At 37.8% G+C, this 25686-nt stretch overlaps 1 protein-coding gene across 3 annotated transcripts in view; it reads left to right on the top strand.

Annotated features, from left to right (window-relative positions):
* Positions 1-25686, top strand: part of CERS6 (ceramide synthase 6) — a 288817-nt gene that overhangs the window by 134693 nt on the left and 128438 nt on the right. For all 3 annotated transcript variants that reach the window (XM_090280493.1, XM_090280496.1, XM_090280500.1), the window contains exon 4: positions 23139-23196. In XM_090280493.1, coding sequence (XP_090136619.1) covers positions 23139-23196 — 58 coding nt within the window. The remainder of the gene's footprint in view (positions 1-23138; positions 23197-25686) is intronic.

A 25686-nucleotide genomic window follows, 5' to 3' on the forward strand; every position in this document is an offset into this window, starting at 1 on the left:
ATATTTTTCTCCTTTCCTTTTTACTCTTGCCAATAATAAGAATGCGGGTACACTTAAGAACAGAGAAGACATCAATATGTTTTTTTTTTTTTTTCAGATTTAATGTGTTTTATTGATTAAAATATTACATTTGTGCCAATTTCCCTTCCCTCTGCTCCCCTCCACCCGGTGCCCCCCCTCCCTCCAGTTGTCCCCCCCTTTTAGATTATGTCCATTAGTTGTGCATACAGTTCCTCCCAACCTCTCTCCGTCTATTCCATTCCCTCCTACCATGATCCCCAATTCCTATATCATCTCCCTCCCTCTCCCCACTCCCCCTCCCTGTTGACCTCCCCACAATATGCTTCCCGTACCCACAGTTCCTTTTCCACTCTCGTTGCCTGTTTAGTTTGCCTTTGTTTCATCTCCCTAGCTTCTGTTTTTTAAACCAGTCCCTTTAACATCTCATATAACAGTGGTTTGGATCTAATGAACTCTTTCAGTTTTATTTTGTCCTGGAAACACTTTCTCTGTCCTTCTATTCTGAATGACAATTTCGCTGGATAGAGTATTCGTGGTTGTAGGTTTTGGATTTTCATTACTTTGAATATTTCTTGCCAGTCCCTTCTTGCTTGTAGGGTCTCCCTTGAGAAGTCAGCTGATAGTCTAATTGGGACCCCTTTGTACAAAATTCTTTTCTTCTCTCTTGCTGCTTTTAAGATTCTCTCTTTATCTTTAATTTTTGACATTTTGATTATAATGTGTCTTGGAGTGGTTCTCCCTGGGTCCAGTCTCTTGGGAACTTTCCTTGCTTCCTGGACCTGCAAGTCTATTCCCTTCCCCAAGTCTGGGAAGTTCTCCTTTATTATATTTTCACTCAATTTTTCAAGTTCTAGTTCATCCTCCTCACTCTCTGGCAAACCAGTGATTCTTATGTTGGGCCTTTTATAGCTGTCCCAGAGGTTTCTGATCCTCTCGTTGTTGCTTCCCATTTCCTCTCGCTGCATTGGTTGACTGCTTGTTCCTTCTCCATATTCCAGTTTGTTGAAATGAACTCTGGATTTTTTTTCCTCACCATCTATCTCGTATGTGGTTTTGTTCCTTTCGTTATGAATGTTTTTCGCTTCTTTCTTATCTTTTTCCTGCTCTTTTGTGAATTCTGTAAGCCACCTGATAACAATGGCCCAGAACTGAGCCTCTGACAGGTTTCTTATCTGTTCATCTGTCAGGTTCTCTATCTGTTGCCTGGTGAGTTGTGTCACCGGGATTTCTATAGTTGTCTGCCTCATTTTGACAGATGTGTTTTGTTTTCTTGGGCTGGCTATAGGGGGCAGTGCCTGCGTACGCGTCACAAATCAGCGACCGGCGCCTGTCTGCGACCTATTTCGCAGCCCTGTGGTGCTTTCTTTGGGGGCGGGGGTCCAAGATGGATTCACACAGTTATTCAGCTAGGAGACCGGGATCCGTACTCCCGCCCCCCTGGGCCTCACTGTTCAAGGCGATGCGGTGGCTGCTTTCCCCAGTGCTGGGGTTGCGCACTGCCAGGGGCTTGACTGCCGCCGGGATTTTTCGCCGCCCCACCGCTGTCTCAGGTGCGACCGCAAACAGCACTGCCCTCTTTAACTCTTAACTGCCCAAATGGCACCGCTGGTTTATAACTTCATATGTTGGGCTTCCGTGTAGTTTTATTTTCTGGAATTTCTAGTTATCCTTTGTTTTGAAGTAGTTGTATTCCTCTCTAGTTGTAGAGGGAGACCTAGCGTGTCCGTCTAAGCCTCCATCTTATCAATATGTTTTTAAATGAACATTGTCAGAGTAAATCCATCTGTGAAGTACTAGGTTTATTATCTTGTTCTGAAAGGGTTCTGAATTTAAATAGTTTAGTAACTACCCCCACCCCCAAAGTTTTTAGATTAAAAAGCATTGTTCTCTAGAAATAAGACCAGGAAAGAGATAAATTGTGGACATTCATTTTGAGATCTGTGTAATGTTTGTTTGAAAATTTTATATGTAGTTTTATATATATTTGAAATTTTTAATATAGTTTGAGGACCATATGAAAACTTTAGACATTGTCTCAAACTTCACAGGTGTAACCAGGTTGACAGTCTGGGATGAATTTAAATAAATGTCACAAATATTCATTGCTTTCTGAATACAAGCACATATTTCAGTTTTTTAAAGTATATTTTATTTATTATGTTGTTACAGTTGTCCCAATTTCTTTTCCTTTTGCTCCCCTCTGCCCAGTATGCCCGCTCCCCTCCAGCAATCCCACCTCTTTTAGTTCATGTCCATGGGTTGTGCATATAAGTTCTTTGGCTTCACCCTTTCCTATATTATTCTTAACTTTCCCCTGTCTATTTTGTACCAAATAATTATGCGTCTTAATCCCTGCACCATTTTCCCATTTCTTCCCCTTCCCCCTCCCAGCTGATAACCCTGCAAATGATCCCCATAGCTATGATTCTGTTCCTATTCTGGTTTGCTTAGTTGGATTTTGTTTTATTTTTTAGATTTAATTGTTGATAGTTGTGAGTTTGTTGTTATTTTAATGTTCATAGTGTTGGTCTTCTTTTTCTTAAATAAGTTTCTTTAACATTATATATAATAAGGGCTTAGTGATGATGAACTCCTTTAGCTTCACCTTGTCTGGGAGGCACTTCATCTGCCCTTCCATTCTAAATGATAGCTTTTCTGGATAGAGTAATCTTGATTGTAGGTCCTTGCTTTTCATCACATTGAATATTTCTTGCCAGCCTCTTCTTGCCTGCAAAGTTTCTTTTGAGAAATCAGCTGATAGTCTTATAGGAACCCCTTTGTAAGTAAATCTCTGTTTTCTCTCGCTGCTTTTCAGATACTCTCTTTATCTTGAACTTTTGGTTTTTTAATTATGATGTGTCCTGGTGTGGTCCTCTTTGGGTCTAGCTTGTTTGGGACTCTCTGTGCTTCCTGGACTTGTATGTCTATTTCCTTTACCAAATTAGGAAATTTTCCTTGATTATTTTTTTAAATAAGCTTTTGACTTCTTCCTCTTCCTCTTCTCCTTCTGGCACCCCTATGATCTAGATGTTGGCACTTTTAAAGTTGTCCCAGAGGTCCCTAATCCTATCCTCATTTTTTTTCAATTCTTGTTTCCTCATTCTGTATTAGTTGACTGTTCTTTTTTCTTCCTTATGTTCCAAACCATTAATTTGAACGCTGGTTTCTTTCCCTTCACCATTGGTTTTGTGTGGATCTTCCTTCATTTCATTTAGCATAGTCTTCACTTCTCTTATGCGTTTGCCATACTTCAGCATATCTGTCAAGTCTGTGAGCATCTTTAACACCAATGTTTTGAACTCTACATCTGTTAGGTTAGCTATCTCTTCATCACTTAGTTCTCCCACTGGAACCTTGATCCATTCCCTCTTTTGGGCCATACTCTCTGTCTCCTCTTCTTGAGAGGCTTCCTTGTTTGTTTGCCTCTGTGTCTTAGGTAGAACTGTCACACCTGTTATGTTGTAAGGGGCAGAGCCTTAGGTATTCATCAGTACCGGTGACCAGCTTCACCACATTGTGGCTCTGTATGTGGAGGAGGGGTCTTAGAGGGAACAATGCCACTTGCTCAGCACTCGCCCCTTTTCTAGGCATGTCTCCCACTTCCCATATGGGACTGGTGCCCCTCTAGCTGTTGCCATAGCCATTGTTCCCAGAGTGGGTGAGTCTGTGGACGTTCTAGGACTGTGGGGGCCCTTCAAAAAAAAACAAAGTCTGCTGAGAGATGGGCAGTTTCTTCCTCTGCCCCAACCCCCACTTGTTTGCACAGTCAGAAGCAATGAGGCTTTATTTTCCCTGGTGCTGAAACCATGAGCTGTGTGTTCTGATCTGGTGCTGGGAGCACTCCCCAGGTGTTCCTCCTACTTTTTAAAATGTGTGAATGTGGCTTCTGCTGGCCTGCCATTGCCACCGCTGCTGCCACCATGACACCACACCCTCTCCACCCCTCTTACTTGTCTGGATGAGTATTTCTTCTTTATATCTTTGTCTGTTGGACTTCCATGCAGCTATATTTTCTGGAACTTCTGGTTGTCTCTAGTTTTGAGGTAGTTGTATTCCTTCTTAGTTGTGGAGGGAGATGCAGCATGTCTATCTAGACCCCCATCTTGGCCGGAAGTCTCCTCAGATTTATTTGGGTAGCCTTCTCTCTATAGGTGTATGTTAAAGATCTCCAAAATGTAATCATTAAGCCCTTCAAGGGGATTAACACACTGGTAGTGGGCATAAAAAGAGCAAAAATAACTTTCGAGTAAAGGAGAATGAATCAATGCAAAAAGATAACTGTAAAATAGTACCTTTAAGGGTTCGGAGGACATGTGCATGTCAGGTTTGTAATGTGAGAATGAGCCTCACAGTTTGGGGTGGGTGCTGGAGGAAGCATGGGGATAAATGGAGGGTCCACTGGAAAGATTAGAGCAAAGATATGGAAGCAGGAAAGCATAGGGTATATTTGGGAAACAAGGACTGAGTTCAGAATGGCAGGAAGGAAATAGAGTGGGTGATTGTGGACATGGCTCTTTCCAAAGGGTAATGAATGCATTTTGTGACCATTAGATAAATAAATCGGGGAGAAAATTCGTTTCCCTTAAAGGATTTTTAAAAGAAGGAAAGATGGAAGAAAGCTAGCTGTGTTTTGAACTTAGAGATATTCTAGCTGTGTGAACAAAATCCACACTACCTGTGTCAGCTACTGGTACATTGCTCCTACTACATCCAACTCTATTTGAGAGGAGAGTGTTGTATTGTGACCACTCTCCTTTTATCCACAGCCTTCTTGCTGCCAAGGACTCAGCGTGCAGGAGGGACAGAGAAATCTCTTTTCGTCCAGTTTCCTCCAGCCAATCCTCTATTATCCTTTAAAGATATACTTTCAAATTTCTTACAGATTAATTTAGCAAGAGTTTTAATACTTGATGATGCTTTATTTAATGTGAGGTTTGAAACAGGGCTATTTTCATTTTTATAGCTTCTTATCCAAGGTGGTTTTTTTGTCTGTAATAGTAGAATTTTCAAATACTGGCAAAACATATTGGTGGGGATTAAGGACCAGAATGGGCTTTGGAGTCAGATTCACCTGTGTAAAAATCTGGCTTCCCCTTATCTGAGCCTTTCTGAGACCCACTTGTGCAGCAGTGATGCTTCCCACATTGGGTTATTACAGTGTTTGTAACTTGCATAGGAAGGCTTTAGAACATCCTAGCTTCCCATTGTCCTTTCCCTTCTCACCATAAGTATTAGAAATGAAGTGGTGTCTGCCTAGTCAGGGGTAAACTGTCCAACTTCTCACCCTGCAGCTAGGAAATGACTGTGCTTCTCTTTAAGCAGGAAATCCTCCAAGTTTGTGTTATTGTTCCAGAACCTTCCCATGTGTCCCTTCAGCTTTGAAGGTCTTCTACTGCCTGGCTGCTCAGTATCTCACCCCTTCTTTGAAACATGAAGACACCTTAATAGTATTTAGGTAGAAATACTGTGTCTTCCTGAGTTGTGGTTATTTGTATATTTATCCATCCCACTTCTTGACTGGAGGTTCTAGACTGTACATTCCTTAAAGGCATCTTACCATTTTTTATGGTACATAATACAGTGCCCTTCATTCATTAAATCTTGGGGTTGAATTAAATGGAGCTGCTGCTTTTGTAATGTTCACATGTAAACAGTAGCCAAGACTAGTTCTTACTTTTCTATGGCATAAGGCAGGTTAACCACCACACCATCTGTTCATCAACATACTACAAAACATCTTCAGTGTGCCTGTAAAGATCACACCCAAACAGACCTCATGGATTGATTTTCTCTATGCTGCAGAGCAAACGCAGAATTATTACCATGGAATTCGAGGCTTCTCTTATCAGTTTCTGCACATTCCCTACCACCCAGTACTTATTACACTTCAGCCTACGCCCTATGATTCAATCGGGCAGATTGGCTAGATATACTTCCCTTCACAAAGGTGGATAAAAATATCCATTGTCAGCTGACATAACAGGTGGCTTTCTCTTACCATCTACAATTCCATAAAAAATGTTGGCACAGTCTCCCACATAAGGTCATGGCCTAATCTGGGAAACAATTAGCCAGCCCCCAGTACCATTGTGAGTCTCAATATATTTTTATCTATTTCTTTCCTTGAGGTTAACTCATGATTTAAATTGAAGTTAATTTGTATTTATTGTCAGTATTGCATGCTCATTTGCTGGTTGCTTGTTGACATTTGCTTTCTGAAGACAAAGACCAGTAGTGAGTTCTGATTAAACAGTTTCTTGATACAATGCTAGTGTTCATATACTCCAGTTCTCCCACTGTATAGGGGAGGACATTGAAACTTCTCAGGTTGACACTAATTTCCTGGTCTTAATTTAGTACCTTTTAAAAATAAATTTAATTCACAGGCCTTATGTTTGCATGCAACTTTGAGCTTGAAAATACTGAAATAGAATATGTTAAATGGCTTCTTGAAAAGGCAGCACAGATGAAGTAAATAAAATTTATTGCCCTTCTAAACCACAAAGTCATAAATACCTTAAATGAAATGCCAAGCCAATCAAGTTGATTTAGACAGGGTTCTGGGAGGGAGTCGTTATGTATACATTTTGATAGTAATAGGGAAACTAAAGAACGTAGTGCTCATAAATACCAAGGGTATTGCATAATGTGATCATTGGTTGATTCTTTCATTCAAAAAGTATAAGGAAATTGATTTTCACAACCTATTTCAGATCAAGTGACATATTAATATCAGTTTAGTGAAAATTAAAGACCGTAGAAGTATATAAATTTAACTCTGAGTGCAACTAAGAGAAAAGATACATGAGTTATCTGCCGGCTATAGTACTTCATGCCCTATAATTTTGATATCTTCATAAAATGTATAAGTGTTAAAGTAATATTGATCCATTGCTAGAAGCAATAGCTTTAGTTTAAGCCAAGTCTTTATAACTTTAATAAATAAAAAAATCACCCAGATCAGCCTACCTATATGTATAAATTTTTTCCAGAGGAACATGTAGTCAGATGACATTTCGACCACCCAGAATTTAGTATTCAGAGTTTAATCTAAGCATTAATATGTTGTTTTCTCCCAGGGAGCAGAGAAGAATAAGTAATAAGTATTTATGCACGCAATGCAGTTATTGGATATAAATTAACTTTAATTTATTAATCTCATGAATCTACATCAAGGACAGGGACAAATCTGATCTAATGATGTGCAAGGTTTGGTTATTTGTGTGTGCATCAAGAAATTGAGTTTAGGATTTGACTTTGGTGGTCACTTCTTGGGACTTGGACATTATTTGACTGCCAGCCCCAACTTCTCATATCTGAACAGGTCAGCATTCCGGTAAAAGTTTCCTATAATATTGAGTTGGCCCAAAGTTTTTTGTAGTTTTTTTCCATATAATGGCTCTAGTAGTGCTTAGTTGCCTTTAACTTCATTCAAAATAGTTTTGTTAGGTTGTATTTTGACAACTATCATATTAGCATACATTAAAAATAACTTACAAAAATTGGTGAATTTTTGTGTGGCCATTTTAATATTGAAGATGAAAGGAGATATGCAAAATTTTTGGTGTATTATGCTTTATTATTTCAGGAAGGTTAAAAACAACTGAAACACCAAAAAGATTTGTGCAGTGTATGAAAAAGGTGCTGTGACTGAACATGTCAAAAGTAATTTGTGAAGTTTCTAGGTATTATTGACATTTTGGTCAAATAATTCTTTGCTGTGGGCCTGTCTTATGGATGTAAGATGTTTAGCAGCACTGCTGGCCTTTACCCACTGGAAGTCAATAGCGGAAGATAGTCGATATACTCAAAATATCCAAATCAATAAAATTATTGGTGAAAATGAAAAAAGTGTCTTTTATTTTACAGAAAAAACTTAACAAAATTTTTGGCCAACCCAATACTGTTTCCATTTCTGTTGCATAGATACCTGAAAGAAGAATGGCTGGGCCATGTGGTAAATTTATGTTTAAATCCTAAGAAACTATCTAATTGTTTTCCAAAACTGTTCCATTTTGTATTTCCACCAGCAGTATATGAGGGATCATTTCTCTACATTCTGGAAAACACTTGATATTATCTTTTTAATTATAGCCATTCTAGTAGGTGCAAAGTATATCTCATTGTGGTTTTAATTTTTACTCCCCCCATGAATAATGAGATGGATTAACTTTTCATATGATTATTGGCCACTCATATATTTTTAGTGAAATGTCTGTTCAGAGCTTTTGACCATTTTTAAATGAGTTTGTCTTCTACTGTTGAGATTTAAGAGTTCTTTATATATTCTGGATACAAGTTCTTTATCAGATATATGACTTACAAATATTTTCTTCTAGTCTGTGGCTTGTGTATTTTCTTAATAGTGTCTTTTGAAGGGCAATGAATCTTGAAATATGAATGGTGAATTCATGACATGGAATTAGTTTCCAGTATTTTTCTTCATTTTAATTATTTTACCCAAGCTGTGTTTTGTAGGAACTTGTGGAGCTCCTACAATAATAAATTGGTGGTTGGGTTGGTGTTAGTATCACCTCCTTGGAAGGTTTTAATATTTTGGACATTCACACAGAGCTCTAGTGCTAGAGTTCTAGCAGCTCCAGCTTACCTGATGCCATTATATGTTTACATCACACTTTCTATTTAGGGTATAACTGTCAAAGATGACTTCAAGGACATCAGTAAAGGAAAAGTTATCTTGGATAGTTGATTTCATCCTGAGACTAGCCTAAGGGGTTCACTCTTTTCAGGTCAAGGAATAAGACTGCTCCTTTTCCATTTCTCTCCTCCCCACCTCCTTCGGCACTCATCCCTCTAAAAAAATTGTTTTCTTCTCAAGACTTCCCTTTATGATGTAAAAAGAATGCTATAGAGGGGAAAGCTGAACATGAGAACTAGCTATAAAAGTCTCAGGAAGCAGTTAGGTGTCACTATTAGCCAGTAGATGGGATTCTGTTGAATATTGGTCAAGAGCCTGGACTCTGTCACTTACAAGATAATGCAGTCTGTTCAGAAAGTATCCAGCCATATACTATGAAAAATAGAGTCATTTATTGAAGAAGATACAAGAAACATTGTACATAAAATAATGACACCTCAGTCCCCTTCAAAGTAGGCACCTTGGGACCTCACACAGTTCTCCCAATTGCCATCAGCTGCCCATCGTATTTTCCTGAATCTCATCGACAGTCTGAAGTCTCTTTTCTTTCAAAGGTGATTTTAGTTTGGGGAAAAGCCAGAAGTCACAGGTTGCCAAATCTGGGCTGTAGTGGGACTGAGTCACCTGGGTGATTTGATGTTGATCCAAAAACTCTGCACAAGATTTGATGCATGAGCATGTTATCATGATGAAGCTGCCTATCACCAGTTGCCCATAGCTGCAGCCCTCTGAATCATCCAAATAGTTTCCATGGAGGAGTGTTCAAGCTTAACGCAAAATATGAAGTAGATTCATTGCTCTACTCACTCAGTTATTTTGAATGCAATGGCCACATAGTACACATGCTCACTCAATGGTGTCTACCACCCCCACTGACTTGTATAGTGAAGTTGTCATTGTTCACGCATGCACATTCCAGTCCACTCTCCCTGGCTGCCAGGTTACATCAGTGTTGCACAAATTGTTCTCATTGTATTAACAATGATTAGACTTTTTCCAGACAGACCTTGTATGTGAACTCAGGCAAGTTGTTTGATCTTCCTATATTTCCTTCCACATCTCTAAAATGGAGTAAAACAGTACCTACCTGTAAGGATCAATGAATTAGAACATGTAAAGTGCCAGAATTGTATGTGTTGGTAATTAGTATTATTATTGTTGTTGTCATTGTTAAGTGATTGGCACAGGCTTTAGCATCAAGCATCCTGGGTGACATCTGGAGTTTGGTTCCCTGCTCCCGTATTTCATAGTATTGATATTCCAGGAAAATTGTAAATACATTCTATTTTTGTAATTTGAATTATTTTCTTACTAACATATGCTATCATTATGAGATGCTTTGAGTGAATTATTTGCTACAGTGGCTCTAGCTCTAAAGTTCTTACTGTTTGCCTCCCCACATTCCCCACCCCCCACTTCCCAGGCCCTTCCTCCTTTCTTTATATATTTTTTTTTTTGCTTCTTTAAAATTGTTCTTTTATAGTTGTTGCAATTTTTCCACCATTGCTCTCCCCTGTCCCACACACACCCAGTCAATCCCCACCCTGTTGTCCATGTCTAAGGGTCATTTATATATGTTCCTTGACTAGACCGACCCTAGACCTTCTTTTGTATACATTTTAAAACTTAGAAAAGTCTGTGATCAAGACTTTGACAGGATGGTAAATATTTTTGCAATAATTGTTTCTTATTGTTTCTTAAAGTGTGAACATTGATGCACCTTTACTAACCTTTTTATTTGAAAAGAAAAGGGAAATGTAAGAATATAGTTATTCTTATATTATTGACATAATCAAACATTCTCATAAATCTTTATGTCAAGAATTCTTTATCTCCAAGTCCTTTTCAGGTTCGGAAAGGTATCATCAGAATGGGCCCTGCCACCCTCAGCTCCGATCTCCATCAGCTCTTCCTCCACTATTCCACTAACACAGTGAAGGGACTTCCAGACTCTTAATGACAGCCCCTTTTTCTTGTCTTTAAGCCACTGATGCCGTGTCCTTTTCTCCCTCTCTTGTTAATGCAAAAGTCTTCAGAGGATATAGACATCAGGCCCAATGGAAATTTCCCTTAGGTTTGTACTCTGCCTTGTCCTCTGCTGCATCTCTACCCCACCACTCCCTTACCCTAGCTCACCCAGAGAAGGGGCAGAGTGTGACACCATCTCCATCTTAACATGAATTTCAGATCTGACATCAGAAGACTTTTTCCAGGCACTTTTCCCTAGTGACAGTCGGGCAAGGTGATCTTGGCAAAGTGTATTGTCAAAAGCTGGGAGTATGGACAGAGAATGTGAATGACTTCTTAGAATAGGCAAGGCTTCCCTAGGTTTGCAGTTGTAGCCCATCAAGGAACAGCTTTGTAGAGCCATGGCTGGGTGGCTCAGTGGTTAATTATAGCATCATCCTGTACACCAAGAAGTTGCGGGTCAGTCCATCATCAGGGCACATATTCGTACCTAGGTTGTGGGTTCAATCCCCAGTCAGAGCGTGTATGGAGGAACCAACCAACGTTTCTTTCTCCCATCAATGTTTTTCTCTCTGTCTCTCTCTGCCTCCCTTCTTCTCTCAAAAGAAAGAAAGATAGGAAAAGAAAGAAAGAAAGAAAGAAAGAAAGAAAGAAAGAAAGAAAGAAAGAAAGAAAGAAAGAGAAAGAAAGAAAAGAACGAAATGTATCCCTAGGTGAGGGTTTAAAAGAAAAGAAGAAAAAGAAACAGCTTTGTACATTGTCAGCTCCTTGAGGAAGGGACCATGGCTTATACATGTTAATATTTCTAGCATCTATTATAGTAATATGACTTGGCATTTAATAAATGCTCAATATAGCTTCCTTAGAGAATTACCATCTGTTTATTCACATAATTACAAATGGAATTTCTTCTACTTGACTTCTCTCCATTTTTGCTGGGTGAACAGTTTCCAAGAACTGAGCAAGAGTTCATTAGGTCATTAGAAAATAAAGGTGAAATTTTACCTATGAGAATTCCATGCCTCAGGAAAGCAGAGAATCCCATTCTGGCTATTCATATAGTTTAGAGAGTAAGATTAGGAATAAAGCAGCCCACCCATCTCTGCCACATACAAAAGTCAAAAGCTTAAATTAAAGATTGTGAACTAGTGAGTCCAAGTTGAATCCAGGCTACAAGAAGTATTTTGCTTGGCCTATATGGTGGTTTATTTTTAATCAAATTGATTGCCAGCATTCATAAAAAATCACATTTCATATAGAATATCTAAAGTATCAAATTTCCAGCTTTCTCTGAAAAGTGGGGAAAACCTGGCAACACTCGAGTTTGCGTTTCTTCTTGACATTTGTTGGGCCCTCATTTCAATGAGATATTGAAACTGCCACAGGCCCCAGCACTGCTGTCACGGTGCCAGCTGGAACCTGAGCGCCAGTCCCCATTCACCCCGGGCCTCAGAGCTCAGCCCGACCACCTCCTTGTTTACCTGACCTGCCTATTCCTCACAGGATTTAAGTTTTCAGCTCCTTGTTTAGAGTCTTTGCATTTGAAGATTTTAGATGATGACCTTGAAGTTTAGGTATTTAATTATATGGCTGTAAAATATCTGAATGCAAAGGAGTTTAAGAACCCATGAATAAACACACAAACTCATTCTGTTCATCTTTATGTCCTCAGTGGTCGACTTCTTCACATATCATCCCTTGTTTATAACGCCACTTTGCCACGGAAACTCACCACTGTACTTTTCACTTTTCAGCTCTACTAAATTTCCCTCTTAACATTTTCAGAGCCGCTGGTACCATGTACAGATGTAGTGTAGTAGCAATATGCAATGGTTTTATAACGTTAAATATTAAATAGCTTAAAAACTGAAAACCAGGGAAAAATCAGAAGCCAGCCAAATCCTGACACAGGAATTTAATAAAGGAGCAACAAAAAGTTCCTCATTTACATGACCTACCACTCTAGTAGCATGAAGGCCTCCTCTACACTTGTATGTTCTTCAAATCTAACATGAAAAATCTGTCCTAGACTCATGTCATAGTTTAATAGTCTCTCCAACCATGGGCACTGGCCCATATAGTTAATTATAAAAGCTTAATTCAGAAACCACTTATCAGATGCCTGTCATATACCTGCTACATAAAAATAGTGATGAGTTGAGTTATTGAATACTCATCATGTGTTGAAAATGCTTTACATTTCTGTGTACTTTACAAGTATCACCTCATTTCATCCTCACTCCAACCCTTTGAAGTAGTATTTTACAGATGAGGTGATGGAGGCACAGAGAGTGCCCCAAATCACCCAGACAGAGCAAAACTGTGGGCTCAGTGTTCCAACCCAGGTCCTGTGAACATGGCCTCCCTGTGTTAGTCCTGGGTAGATCTAACACACAGATATTTCATGTGAAGCTGAAAATCCAACTGGTTGTTGGTCACATAAAATATAAGTATAATATAGATGATCTTCATATTAGAACAGTATATTAATGGGGACAAACATTTTTGCCTTGGGAGATGAAGACCAGAGAAGACTTCATGGTAAGCTGGGTTGGATAAAGAGGAAAAGAAGTCTCAGGAGGAAAGAAAGGTATGAGCAGAGGACTTGAGGCATAAATGGGAGTCAGGAGATGGAAAGCAGCCCTGACACCTGGGAGGTGATATTTATAGGCAACTAGGTATTCATTATTTCCAAATTTAGGATTAAGTTGAAGTTAAAAAAGAAAAGTCAACGTATAGATCAGGAATGAGATTTGTCAAGTCTCCTTAAAGAGGTGATTCCAGGCTTGGCTGGGGCAACATTTGTTTAGTTTTGCCCAGCTAAGGAAGGAGGGGCGGGGCACGGAGCTGTTATAATTTCCCAATCGTAGAGGGATACAGGTTGGCTGAGTATGTCATAGTACTGACGGAAAGTAGCATTGGCTTCTGGATCGATAAGACTTGTTCTTTAGTGAAAGTGCCTTGGGCTCATCTTAAGATCACCCCCTCTTCTTAATCTGTTCCTGTGTTTTGCAATCATTCTCCTGGCTGATTTGCCTATAGGAAGAGAAACTCTCATTCATGCCAAAGCAGGTATTTGGGACTGTGCGACTATTCTCTTTCTCATGCTTAAGTTAATCAGTTGTTATCCTGGCTTAAATGTCTGTCTGTGGAGCTCAGCAAAGGCTAGCCCACCTTTTGAGAGAAAGATGAAAACTATATGTGCTGGACTAGGGTAAAGACTGAGGGCATGGAGCAAAGGGAATAAGTAAAAGGAGTATTTCCAAGGCAGACCTTGAGATCTGATGACTGATGAGAGATGGGGGTTTGAAGGAGGAGAAAGAGTCAAGGATAGGAAACTGAGTGGATAATAATGTCTGACAGATATGGAAGGCAGAACGAGAGTGAATTTCTGGAAAAAAGATAACAAATGTTTGGTTTTGAATTTTTAGTCCAACGTGCCTATGCCGGTGAAGTGTTCTGGCGTTTGGGTATCCAGGGTTATGAAAGCAGGTTAGAGACAGTGACTGCACAGCATGCAGGGACTGGGTGAGGTCACCTAGAACGAGCATGTGAGGTGGGAAGGAGGCTGGAACCTTGGGTGTCACTGACATCCCAGAAAAGCAAAAGTGTCTGCAAAAGGCAGGAGAGGCAGAGTTGGGACAAAAGAGGGCAAGGGCAAAGTAGCAGGGATTCAAGCGAAACAGAATGGCCAGTTTGTCAGATACTGCAGGATGAAAGTGTGACTTAGACTCACAGTCGAAGAGTTGAAAGAGACCTTAAAGGTCTGATTGCTTCCCCAGAGGAGAGACTTAAACTTGCCCAAGATCACCCTAAGAGTGTCAGAGGATGATTATAATGTTTCCTGATTGGCGATCTCATGTTTATCCCATTGTTTCATATTGCTTATTATTTTCTAAGTACAGCAGGTCCTCAAATAACATCATTTCATTCAACATTGCTTTGTTTTAATGATGACATGATGTAGAAACTTAGCTCTTATTTGTATCAGTTAGCCTGTGCAGAACTGGTTTCATTATACATCATTTCACTGAAAGTTGCAGAACCTACCAATAATGTTAAGTGAGGACTTGCTGTGTATCTTTAAAAGTTAGTATGTAAGACTGACTGGTAGAAGACATCAGAATGCTGCTTTAAAAGTGTGCAGCTCAGGGAAGCATTTGAGATCATGCTCCACAGCATATGTTATCAGCTTAGCTCAGATAAGCTCTTATAAACATTTAAATGATAAAAAAATTAAGTGGGCAACTCAGTCTCCTTGGGTCCCTATGTTCAGTGAAAACATGTGCATGAAGAACTGCAGTATGAATATAGTTGGTGTGTAGGCAACTCATTGCTTTTCCAATCAGCATGCAGCACACATGACTTCAGCCAGTCAGTCAAGAATTTCATTGTGTGTGTCGTAACTGGATTCAATTTTATGAAATGGCTTATTCCCTTATGAAAAAGTATGTGTTGACTGACTTTTGGGGGAGAAACCTCGGTGATGACAATTGTCAGTCTGATTATATCCCTTTCCCTATAAGAAGAAAGAGTATGGGTATCATCCTCCCAAGTATTAGATATTAGGTCAGAAACCTATGTACTTATATTTGTCTCCAGTTGGAAGATCTTTGGCATTTATGGATTTAACTTATATGTATAATGCATGCATACACATACACACATACATAAACTTCTACATCTACATGTACAAATGTATATTCTTCACAGACAACTGAAAGGTCCAGGAGGAGAGTGTGAGGGTTAAGAGGCTGAAAGAGCCGGGGCATGATGAGAGGGGAATGAGTGTGGCCAGGGAAAGAAGGATTTAAAAATACATCCCAGGAAGTGAGACATGAATGTAAATGTTTGCATGGTGAGACTGGTGTGTCAGGGTGAGTAAATTAAAAATGAGGCTAGTCAGCAACCTAGAACCCACTTTTGTCCATCTCTCTTTGTTTTTAATGTTTTTTTCATTTCTCCTTGAATTCTAAGAACCCTTGGTCCACATTTTCAGATGAGGACAAAGATATTTTATACTAGTTGTAGGCAGGATTTAGAGATAAGTGAAGGTCTCCACCCATATCTCTGTCAAAGTTCTGCTGCTCAGTCTCGCATCCAGTTATGAGACACGGAGTGGAGCCTGTGGCTGAAAACTGCCACCAAACAGGACAGCATAGGGGCTGGGGGTGGGATTAATTTCTTTCTTAAAATCAAAAGTATGTGCATTTTGAAAACCTAAGTATCATGAGTTGCTGTTTTATTATTTCCCATGCAATCATAGCACCAGTGCTGAACAAATAACTCTTCAGTCTGCTTTCAGATAAGAAAAAACAAATTACATAGAGACTGTGAAAGCACTTGATGTTCAAGGGACACATAATGTTAGTTTGACCTAGATGATAATAAATATTTGCCTGCTTTTGCCTCGACCACACACTTAAGAATGTGACATCTGCAAGTGTAGACTCCAAAGTCATACTGACTAAATTTATTTTTGGCAACAAGAAAGAAATCTTGCTTTTATTCCTTTTTGTCCCCTTGCTGTAGGCAAGTGTTAGTTGTAAAAAGGATCACTTATTTTTTTCTGATTTTCACAAATCATGGACATTCAACCTTGAGTATAAATGGAATTTTAGCTCACAGTTATAAGTTTAGTGTATATTCAGGGGGACTCTAGGAGTAATGAGAGGTAGTTTATAGGTAGAGTGACCTAACAGAAGTGTAATTTGTGGACTTTGAGTTTTAGCAGATGTTGTTTCAGTAGATTGTGGGAAACTGGGGCTGGTGTTGGATAGACTGATGAGAAGGGACAGATACCAGCAACGCTGGATTCTACCGGTTTGGGTGCTTGACAAGGAGACAAAAGGAGGAGTCCCAATAAAGAATTAAAGAAAGAATCAAGATATGGACAAAGCATAAAAAGACCGCATTTTCCAAATCAAAGTAGTTAAATTTAAGAAACTGAGCACCGTAGATTAGAACCGAGTATAAAATGCATAACGATATCTGAAACACTTCCAAAGGCAATTTAGCCTTAAATGCATGGATGTAATGACAGGAAAAGAATAAAATTAATTATGATGCTTTGGAAAAGATGCTTAAGTGATTGCTTAAAGAACAAGTCATTCGTGGTTTCTAGGTGTGAGAGGAGGAAAAGACATAGCCATTTAATATGTTTTTAGTGACTATATTTTTTTATTCACACTATTTTTTGTAATAAAAAAATTTTAGAATGCAGGGACTAATATAACAAAGACACACCCAGCTCTACTTAATCCTGTTTTAAAGGACTTAAATATTACAGAACCCACTGAAGCTTCCTGAATACCCCTTACCAGTCTCCTCTACCCTCCAGAGGTAAATCTCTATCCTGATTTACACACACACACACACACACAAATAACATTGTTATGCATGTTACCAAACTTTATGTAAGTGCTTAATCTATTTTTAAAATCATGATTTAGTGAGGGCTTTTTCTTAAAATTAAGTCCACATTTGACCTGAGAATGGAAAGTGAATAGGTTTGACCTACCTCCAACCTCAGTGACTTTGTAAATCTGTTGGTTCTGAAACAGAGAAAAGCTGAGCCTTCAGCAAGTGAAGAAGATGGAAGAGAACCCCTGGGTATTACTGTTGACTTTAGCTGACAGGCTCAGTATTGTTTTAACTGCCATGGTATTGAAAAAAGAACCAGTGCAGTCCCTCCCAATTTCCAGTTTTGCAAGCGGCCAGTTCCTGTTCATCAAGACAGAGACTATTATTATGTGGTGCCCGTTCATGCTTCCTCGGTTAGAAACACTGTTTCAGCTGAGTACATTGTCTTTAATTTTCAGGTGTATAAAACCAGAAAGATGCAACACCACTTAATGGTTAAGAGCTGGGATGCTGGAACCAGATGGCCTAGTTTCCAGTCCTGGCTCTCACCCTTAACAGCTATGTAACATTTAGTTGGCAAACTGCTCCTGTGTTTCTTTCCTCATGTGGAAAAAATAGACAGAAATAATAACAATAGTGCCAGCCTTGTTGTGTGGAATAGTTTCACTAAGTAACTTCCTATTTGTACAGTGCTTAGAATAGCACCTGGCACTGAAGAAGCTCTTTAGAAACGTAAATAAAAAAGCCTCATGGGCTTACCCTGCTCTCTCTAGAATGGTTTTCTGAGTTGAGTTCAGGGTGCTGCTCTGGATGTTTGCCCCCTGCTTCCACCATTTCTAGAGATTAGGATCCCTGTACCATTTGGGTGATACCTGGTAGCAAGACACAAGACTTTAACTGTCTGATTTCCTGCCTTTTTATGGCACATTTTATTTGTCTTGATTTAAACAAAGAGCCCTTTCAGGCTTGTCGTATAAGGACAATAAACCAGATTCAGTGGGTGGCAGTTTTTACTGCCTTTCCATTTAATTTTTCAGGTTTGATGAATATAAAAGGTTTTCATGTCCAAACAAATGTACTGGAACATACTGACTTCTCTAGGCAAAGAAGTGCACTCTAATTTTGGGGAACCTGAGAGCGAGCTCTAAATTTACTGCTATACTAGGTTTCTGTCCTGGTTTTCCCACTTGCAACAGTGTGACCTTGGGCAACCTAGTCCCTCTGCCTCTGCTTCCAATAAAGGTTCCTACTTTGCAGAGTCGGTTCCTCACTTGGAGTCTTTCTAGGATTGTACAGTGCTTTTGAGCACCTCCTCCAACAGCTCAGGATCCAGCTCCTCCTTCTGCTAACCAGGCTGACATTCACTTTCTGCTTCCGTCTCCAGAATGGCGTGGGTGTCCTCACTCCTGTTTTTCGTGTCCTTATGAGTTTATGCTTTCCCAACAAAATCCCTCTTCTGCTTGTTTAGTGCTCCATTCATAGAAGCACAGAGGTAAATTCTTGCATTGAACTTGCCATCTTTAACCAGGAGACATCTATACATTTTTAAAGGAACATTCTTTAACTGTATTTCTTATCATAACAACAATGTCTTTTGAAATTTCTCTGTAAAAGAATGAATTTACTTCACTCATATGTGGAATCTAATGAACACACTGAACTAACAAACAAAATAGAGGCAGACCCATAGATAGAGAGCAGGCTGACAGCTATGGGGAGAAGTTGGGGGGGGTGTGGAGGGACTGAGCAAAAAGGAAAAAAGGACTTGTGGACACAGACAACAGTGTGGTGATTGTGGCCAGGAGTGGGGTGTGGAGGCGGGAGAGGGTATAGAGGGGGATAAATGGTAATAGAAAAAATATAATAAAAAATTAACTATTAAAAAAAGAATAAATTTAATGCTTCCCCCTTCATTCCTGTTTTCATTAATATAATCTGAGGATTACATATTTTATATTAAAGTATCCCTCAAGAACAATAACATTTAATTTGACAGTGAAATATAGGGCAATGATTTATGTTGCTAACCAGAGTCTTTTTATTCTAAAATTATACTTTTTGAATTCTTAATTTTTATCTGTATCTCAGTGGTTGTAATTGGCCTAAGTAATTTTTTAGGAAAAGCTAATGAGTAATGTATTTTCAGAGCCTTTAAATATGGGAGACTATTTCTCATATCCCTTTACAAGTGAAAGACAGTTTGACTTCCTTCTGTAATTTAGCAATACACAGGAGAAATTTAAGACCAACTGGACACTTGTTCCTTTAATGATAACTTATTTTCATTTTGTTTGTGTGTTAACTTCTTTGAATGCCTGAATACCAGAGGACTTTTTCTTAGTTTTAACTCTAGGACTCAAAATTTTTGTCAGAGTGTGGTTTTAAATAGTAGCTTCTTTGGCATACAATTTAGTCCTTTTTTTTCAGTTCAGGTTTTTAAAATTGTGTCTCTGATTATTATTTCTACATAAGTTCTTCACTTGTGTTTTCTCAGAAACGACTATAATTAGGATTGGTTTTTCTGGTCCTCCAGATCTAGGGTGTTCTTTCATCTATTGGTTCTTTTCTCCAGCCTTATGTGGGTGTTTATATTTTACACCAAGGATTTAATTTTACCCAGTATGTTTCTATCGTACTTCCCCCATCCATTTGGGTAATAGTCTGTCACTTGACTTTAGCTTCTTTATATCACCTATAATATCTTTTTATCTTGCCCAATAATTTTTTATTGATTTATGGTTTTCTAATTTTGATTTCCAGGGACATTTCTTCTTATATCATGTTAACAATGCTAAGTACTTTTCTAAAATTCACTTCTGATTCCTTTAGGAAGTCATTTTTAGGAGATGGTTCTTCCTTTGAATCTTTAGCATGTTCATTTCTTTACATACTAATGCAGTACTTCTTAGTAGACCTATGTTGATACTTAGCTGTTATTTTCATTATTCCTGAATTTGGAAATAATCCATCTAGACCTGCTCACAGAAAGGATACCTGGGTTGCTCTTGGCCTAATTCTCTGTCCCTGTTTGACAGTAAAAGTCCTCTTTAGATCTTGTAGCAGGTTAAAAGCCCTGCTGATTCTCAATGGTCTAAAAGTTTTATGTAAAGCATCTCTCTCCAATGTCTTGTTCTTTGTTACTCTGTATATAGATTATATAAGAACCCAATACCCAGAATGCAACAACACCATATCATCATGTCCGTAATCTGCTTTTCTGCAACTGAATCTCCTAGGATGCTAAATACTTCCCTTTCCCACTCATTGTTTGAAAGTAGCAGTCACTAGTTGATGGGGTGGAGGGTTTCTCCTGCTGTCTCAAAAAACATAATTCATGACAGAAGGCTGGCTGGGTTTCTGAATGATACAGATATCTGTGTTTCTGTGCAAGATGACAGGAAGTAGAGAAAGGAAGATAAAAAAAATTGTCCTACTTCCTTCAAGACCCATAGCTTGTTTCTTGTTGCTTTTTATTACATTTTAAAAATCTAATTTATTCTTTTTTTCTGCTGTAAATTTTTTCTCTAATTCTTGGAATAGGTTGAAGGTCATTCCCTCCTTTTTGTGGTTGCACACACCTTTATTTACCTTTCTTTTTGTAGATAGTTTTGTGGGAGGTTGGGAGAGGCTTTATCAGGGGCTGGTAGCTAGTTAGACACCATTTAAAACTTTAACTTATATGAAACTATACAGATTTTAAAAACTACTTTCTGTATATGGCAAAATGCTTGAAATTTTTGCTTTCTGCAGATATTTTATGGAAATAAACTTCTGTGTAAATCTTCATCACAAGTTGTTATTCAAATGATGGAAGCCATCTGTTATTCTGTAATAGAACCTATGTCTAATGAAAACTTGGTCATTTTGGTCATGATATAAAAATATAGATACATAAGTTATTGTAGGAATTCCAGTGACTTTCATAAAACTTTTATTTTACATAAAAACTGCCCGATCACTGCCTATTAATAAAAGTCTTAGAGCTAAAGCAGCTGCTATGAATTACTTAAGTTTCAAGTTCAGTTGTTTTCAGGGGCCAGAAAAGTGACCTTCAAAATCCATGAAGTAAATTGGATTAATACGATAGGGATTGAGAGGGACTAGAGAGAAGTAGAGATTACTTGTGCTATTACATCCTTGGCCACCAATATAATATCAAAAGCAGTATAATATAAACTTACTTTCCCATTATAGAGATGGAACTGAAGTCAAGGGATATTAACAGATCTGTCTTATGCCTGGAGAATGTATGTGTCTTCAACAGAACCAGATACGTAATTTGCAGGGCTCAGTGCAAAATAAAATGGGGCCCTTTGTTCCACAATTATTTCAAGATAGTGAGAGCAACGCATTAAACCAAGCATGGGACCCTGTGTGACTTGCACAAGTTACATGCCCTTGAAGCCATTCCTGTTCTTGTCTTCTGATCTAGAATATGTACACCTGAACAGAAAGAAAGACACACTCTCACCCAAAGCAACAAAAATATGATAATGGAGAGAGATAAATTAAGTTAAATTAGGTTAAATTAACTTCTTCTCTGCCTGAGATTCATCTATGTTGTTGCAAATGGAAAGAATTCATTCTTTGTTATTGCTCCGCAGTATTCCATTGTGTATTGTGTGTGTGTACCAAGATATACATCACACCTTCTTTATTCGTCCATCTATCGATTGTACACCTGCAACTAATATAATCAATATAAGATTGTGTACTAACTATACTTAAATTTTTAAAAACTCAAAAAAAGCCAAAATTAAGTCCTTGATTTTGATTCTGCAGTAACTAAGTGAACCACCTCTACTTACAATAGAGCATTTGTATGAGGTTTTAGAATAATTGCTTCTCTACATTATTTGGAAGCTTTCGTTGAATATTTACTGCTCCCATCAGTTTTTATTGTTTCTTACTGCATTGAGGTTTTATGGATTATTACTTGAAGATTTCCAACTTGAGGTTTTAAGCTCTTCTCTAAATATTAGTTCTGACTTTAATTTCAGAATGTTTGAAGAGTAACTCAACCCAGGAACAAAACTCTGAGGGACACTTGTGTCTGCTGTTGGGTCTCACTCTGCCTCTTACTTGAATGTAGCTGTCATTTCTTCCTTGAAATTTGTCTATAACTTGAATAATATTCTAAAACACTGTATTTGAGATTTTTACATGGCTTGCAAACACAAAAAAGCAATTTGCTTCCTGACAAATTGAAGCTGACTAGTCACTTTCTCCTCTGAGCTAATTCACAACTTATAACTCACAGTACCTTTCACACCATTAATAACATAATCTGAGCAATGCCATTTAGTGAAATCCAGCCAGCTTTTAAGGGCACAGCTATTCACACTCAGAAAATATAAGAAATGAAATTAGGAATTGAGTACTAGGATAAGAGTGCTTTTGTAGTATCTAATTTATATCAACTCTATATAAATAAAGTCGTATTTTAAAAGACTTAAACATTAAAATAAATCATTTAAGATGGAAGGAAACTTAAAAGTTTTTTCTCACTGAAAAAGGAAAGTCTTAACAGCTAGATCTACAGTTTGGGACGGTATAAGATTGTCATTATGTTGTACATCAAATGAATGATTTAGATATCAGATGTATTCCTTCATTTAGTAACATCCATAAAGATGTTGGTAAATATCTATAAAAGATAAATGAAGAAAAATATCTTACCTGATTTAAAAATATTAAGGTTTTTATTTTTAAAACAAGTATGGGCTTCAGTTAAGTCAAGTTAATATCTGAATCAGACAGAATTCAAAACTATCTTATATATCTTCATATTGTTGAAATATGTTCCTTCATGAATGATTAACAAGAGGAAATTCACATGTTGGGGAAAGAGAAGCTGAGCAAATAGGCACATATGTTATCTAAGTGAAAGGGAATTATCTAAGTAAAAGGAAATTTAAGTTGTGAATATAATTATTAATATTTAAAATATTTGCACATGATTATATGTGTTCAGCTAGCACTGAAATTGCTCATTACATTTAATCTCAGGTGGGGGCAGGAATGGGGTTGGGGGACAAATTTAACAGACTTTTTCACTCACATATTTCAGAATATGCAGTGAAATATATAAACTGAATGTCATAGAATTTTTTTTAACCTTCTACAGGTGGAGATTTTCATTTTACCTTTATGTATTTACCTATGGAGTCCGGTTCCTGAAAAAGGTATGATCTGTCAAGTTATTTCATATTATTTTTATGTAACCATAAGAATAAATCTTTTTTTTCCTCTGTGACAGTAGTAATATTTTAAACAGTCATAACAGGCTTCTTAAGAATTATTTGTGCATTTTTTGACATACAAAAATATTTGCATTTATTCTTTATAGTAAGTAACTTTTAGTCAGATACCTAAAATACTTCTGAAAATAATTTGTTTTTCCACTGAAAGATGTTGCTAAGTCCTCTGACCACTCTAGTTGTTTATTTATTACTTGTGGGCTTAGTAGCCTTAAAAAAAAATCCATCAGAGGCTTTGAAAGAAGTTAGTTTCCACATCACACAACTTGAAAAAATCAGTTGTAATGTGTGCTATCATTGAAGTCTTCACCCATAGAATTATATTTTAGTGTCTTCATAGTTATTAACAGGGTAACATCAACTGCTGGTAGAGAATTCAGTTCCTTTTGTAGATTGTGTTTCCCCTTCTGCTTTGCAATTCCTGCATGAACTGAGTGAGGCACCTTTATCTCTGAAAGCAGTTCTCTGAGGCTCCCGTAGTCTTCTTGGTTATTTCAATGCTTAATGTCACTTCTAACAATTAGGCTGCTTAAAGTGAAGACTCATGAAGACTTATCTTCTCTTAGTCGTGTACATATTAACAATAGTGACTTATGTGCAGAAAATGGGAAATTATTTTTAATATTTAATATTATTAACCTTTTAAGTTATATATATATGTTATCTTTATTTAGTTCAGAAAAATTTTCCAGAATAAGGCATTGTGCCAAGTGGCATGCCTTACTAGTAAATTTTCATGTAAATATTGATGTGAAAATTGCAAATAACTTTAATTTTCAAGTCTGAGTTATAAGGTATCGCCTGCCTGTGGCAAATTCTATTATCAAGAGCAACTGTTTCCCAATATCATGTTTTTCTAAAGGAAATATTCTTTTCACTCGTCTTCTTCCTTTGGTAACTACACTTAATTTTCACTTAATAAGAGCATATGCCCCAGAGGCCATTTGAATAGATTGAAAAGGACGAACTTCATTCTGCAGGCTTTTTGAGCATGAAGAAATTCTCAACTTGGGTAAATAAATGTGATGGAAACTGCTTATTTCGGAAGTTTTCAAACTTCCTTCTTTTGGAAAGAACATGGAAAGAATGGCTGGAAAGCTTTTATACTTAAAACTTTATTATCTTGGGAGAAGAGATGGCTTTGCCTGAAATTTTGGTTGACATGGTAGAGCTGTGCTTCATGGGAATGCCAACTTGCTCACTGAGGTCAAGGTCTGGAATTCATGTTGCGTTCCATTGGTGAAGGGCTTTGATGGTGAGCAAGGAAAGCTAGTGAGAGCCAGGAGCACTTTTTTACCCTTTCCCCTAGATCTCCAAGATATGACCTATTATAGCTTTCATACAGCCAGCCTGGCCCTCTGTCATCAGAACAGGAAACACTTTGTCACTAGTTCTGCTTCACTCTGTCCCTAAACAAACTGAATGGAACAAGAAAACTTTTAATCCCCAAGTCCTGAGTGGCTCTGTAGAAGGCTGTAAGAGGGCCTGTCAATAGAACATTTGTTTCGAACGTGTTTTTTTGTTTAAACTATACCAGTTCTTTTTCAAATTGTCCCTAGTTACAACACATGCTTAAAAAATGAAAAAAGAACTAGATGTTGTTCTTCATGTTGAATTGTTTGTTTGGGGAGTTCCTTCCTTTAATACTATCTAAGATGAAGTCAGTTGTAGATGAACCATATTGTTTAGTCTAGTCATGTGTGATAGAGAAGTACACATAGAATCCATGTGACCAATCTAGCTGTGGAGGATTTCATAAGCTATCTTGTCAACTCTCTTATTTCACAGCTCAGGAAGCAGGAACCCTGGGAGGGTAGGTAACATTCTGAAGCTCAAACAGTTAGTTAATTAAAAGTTGAAACTACGATAAACCACACTGCTGTCCACTTCACCGGTCTGCTCTAATCTTAGCATGATTTCTAAATGACTTCCTTCTTTGGTTACGTTGACAGAATTTATCTATTGTAGTCACTGTTTCCATTATAAAACTTTAAATATTTACTTTAGTAGAGATTGAAAACATATTTCTTTTAACTTTTTTGGAGTGGACAATATATTTGTCCATCTAACCTTAGAGGAAAAATAATTATGGAGGCAGCAACAGAAATAATTAAAAGAAGGCAATTCAGATTTTCACAATACCCTAAATGTTTAAAAAAAAAAATGAGGGTAGTGGACCAGTATTAAGAGGTGAGAGACCACACCTGCTTCTTACTTCTGGTGTCAAAAATATGGATTATTACATGGACTGTTAGAAAAATGACTGGGTAGCTTGCACTAATTTTCTTCTGTTTTGGGGTCAAATGAACCTGATACATCTTGTCTTCTAGGGTGGATTAAGTACCTTTAAGAACCCTTTCTATGCTGAAATGCTCTGATTCAGTTAAAAACATACTTAATAAATGCAAAGCATCA

This window comes from Furipterus horrens, unplaced genomic scaffold (genome assembly GCF_987537825.1).
Source record: "Furipterus horrens unplaced genomic scaffold, mFurHor1.1.pri manual_scaffold_1, whole genome shotgun sequence".
Classification (NCBI taxonomy): Eukaryota; Metazoa; Chordata; class Mammalia; order Chiroptera; family Furipteridae; genus Furipterus; species Furipterus horrens.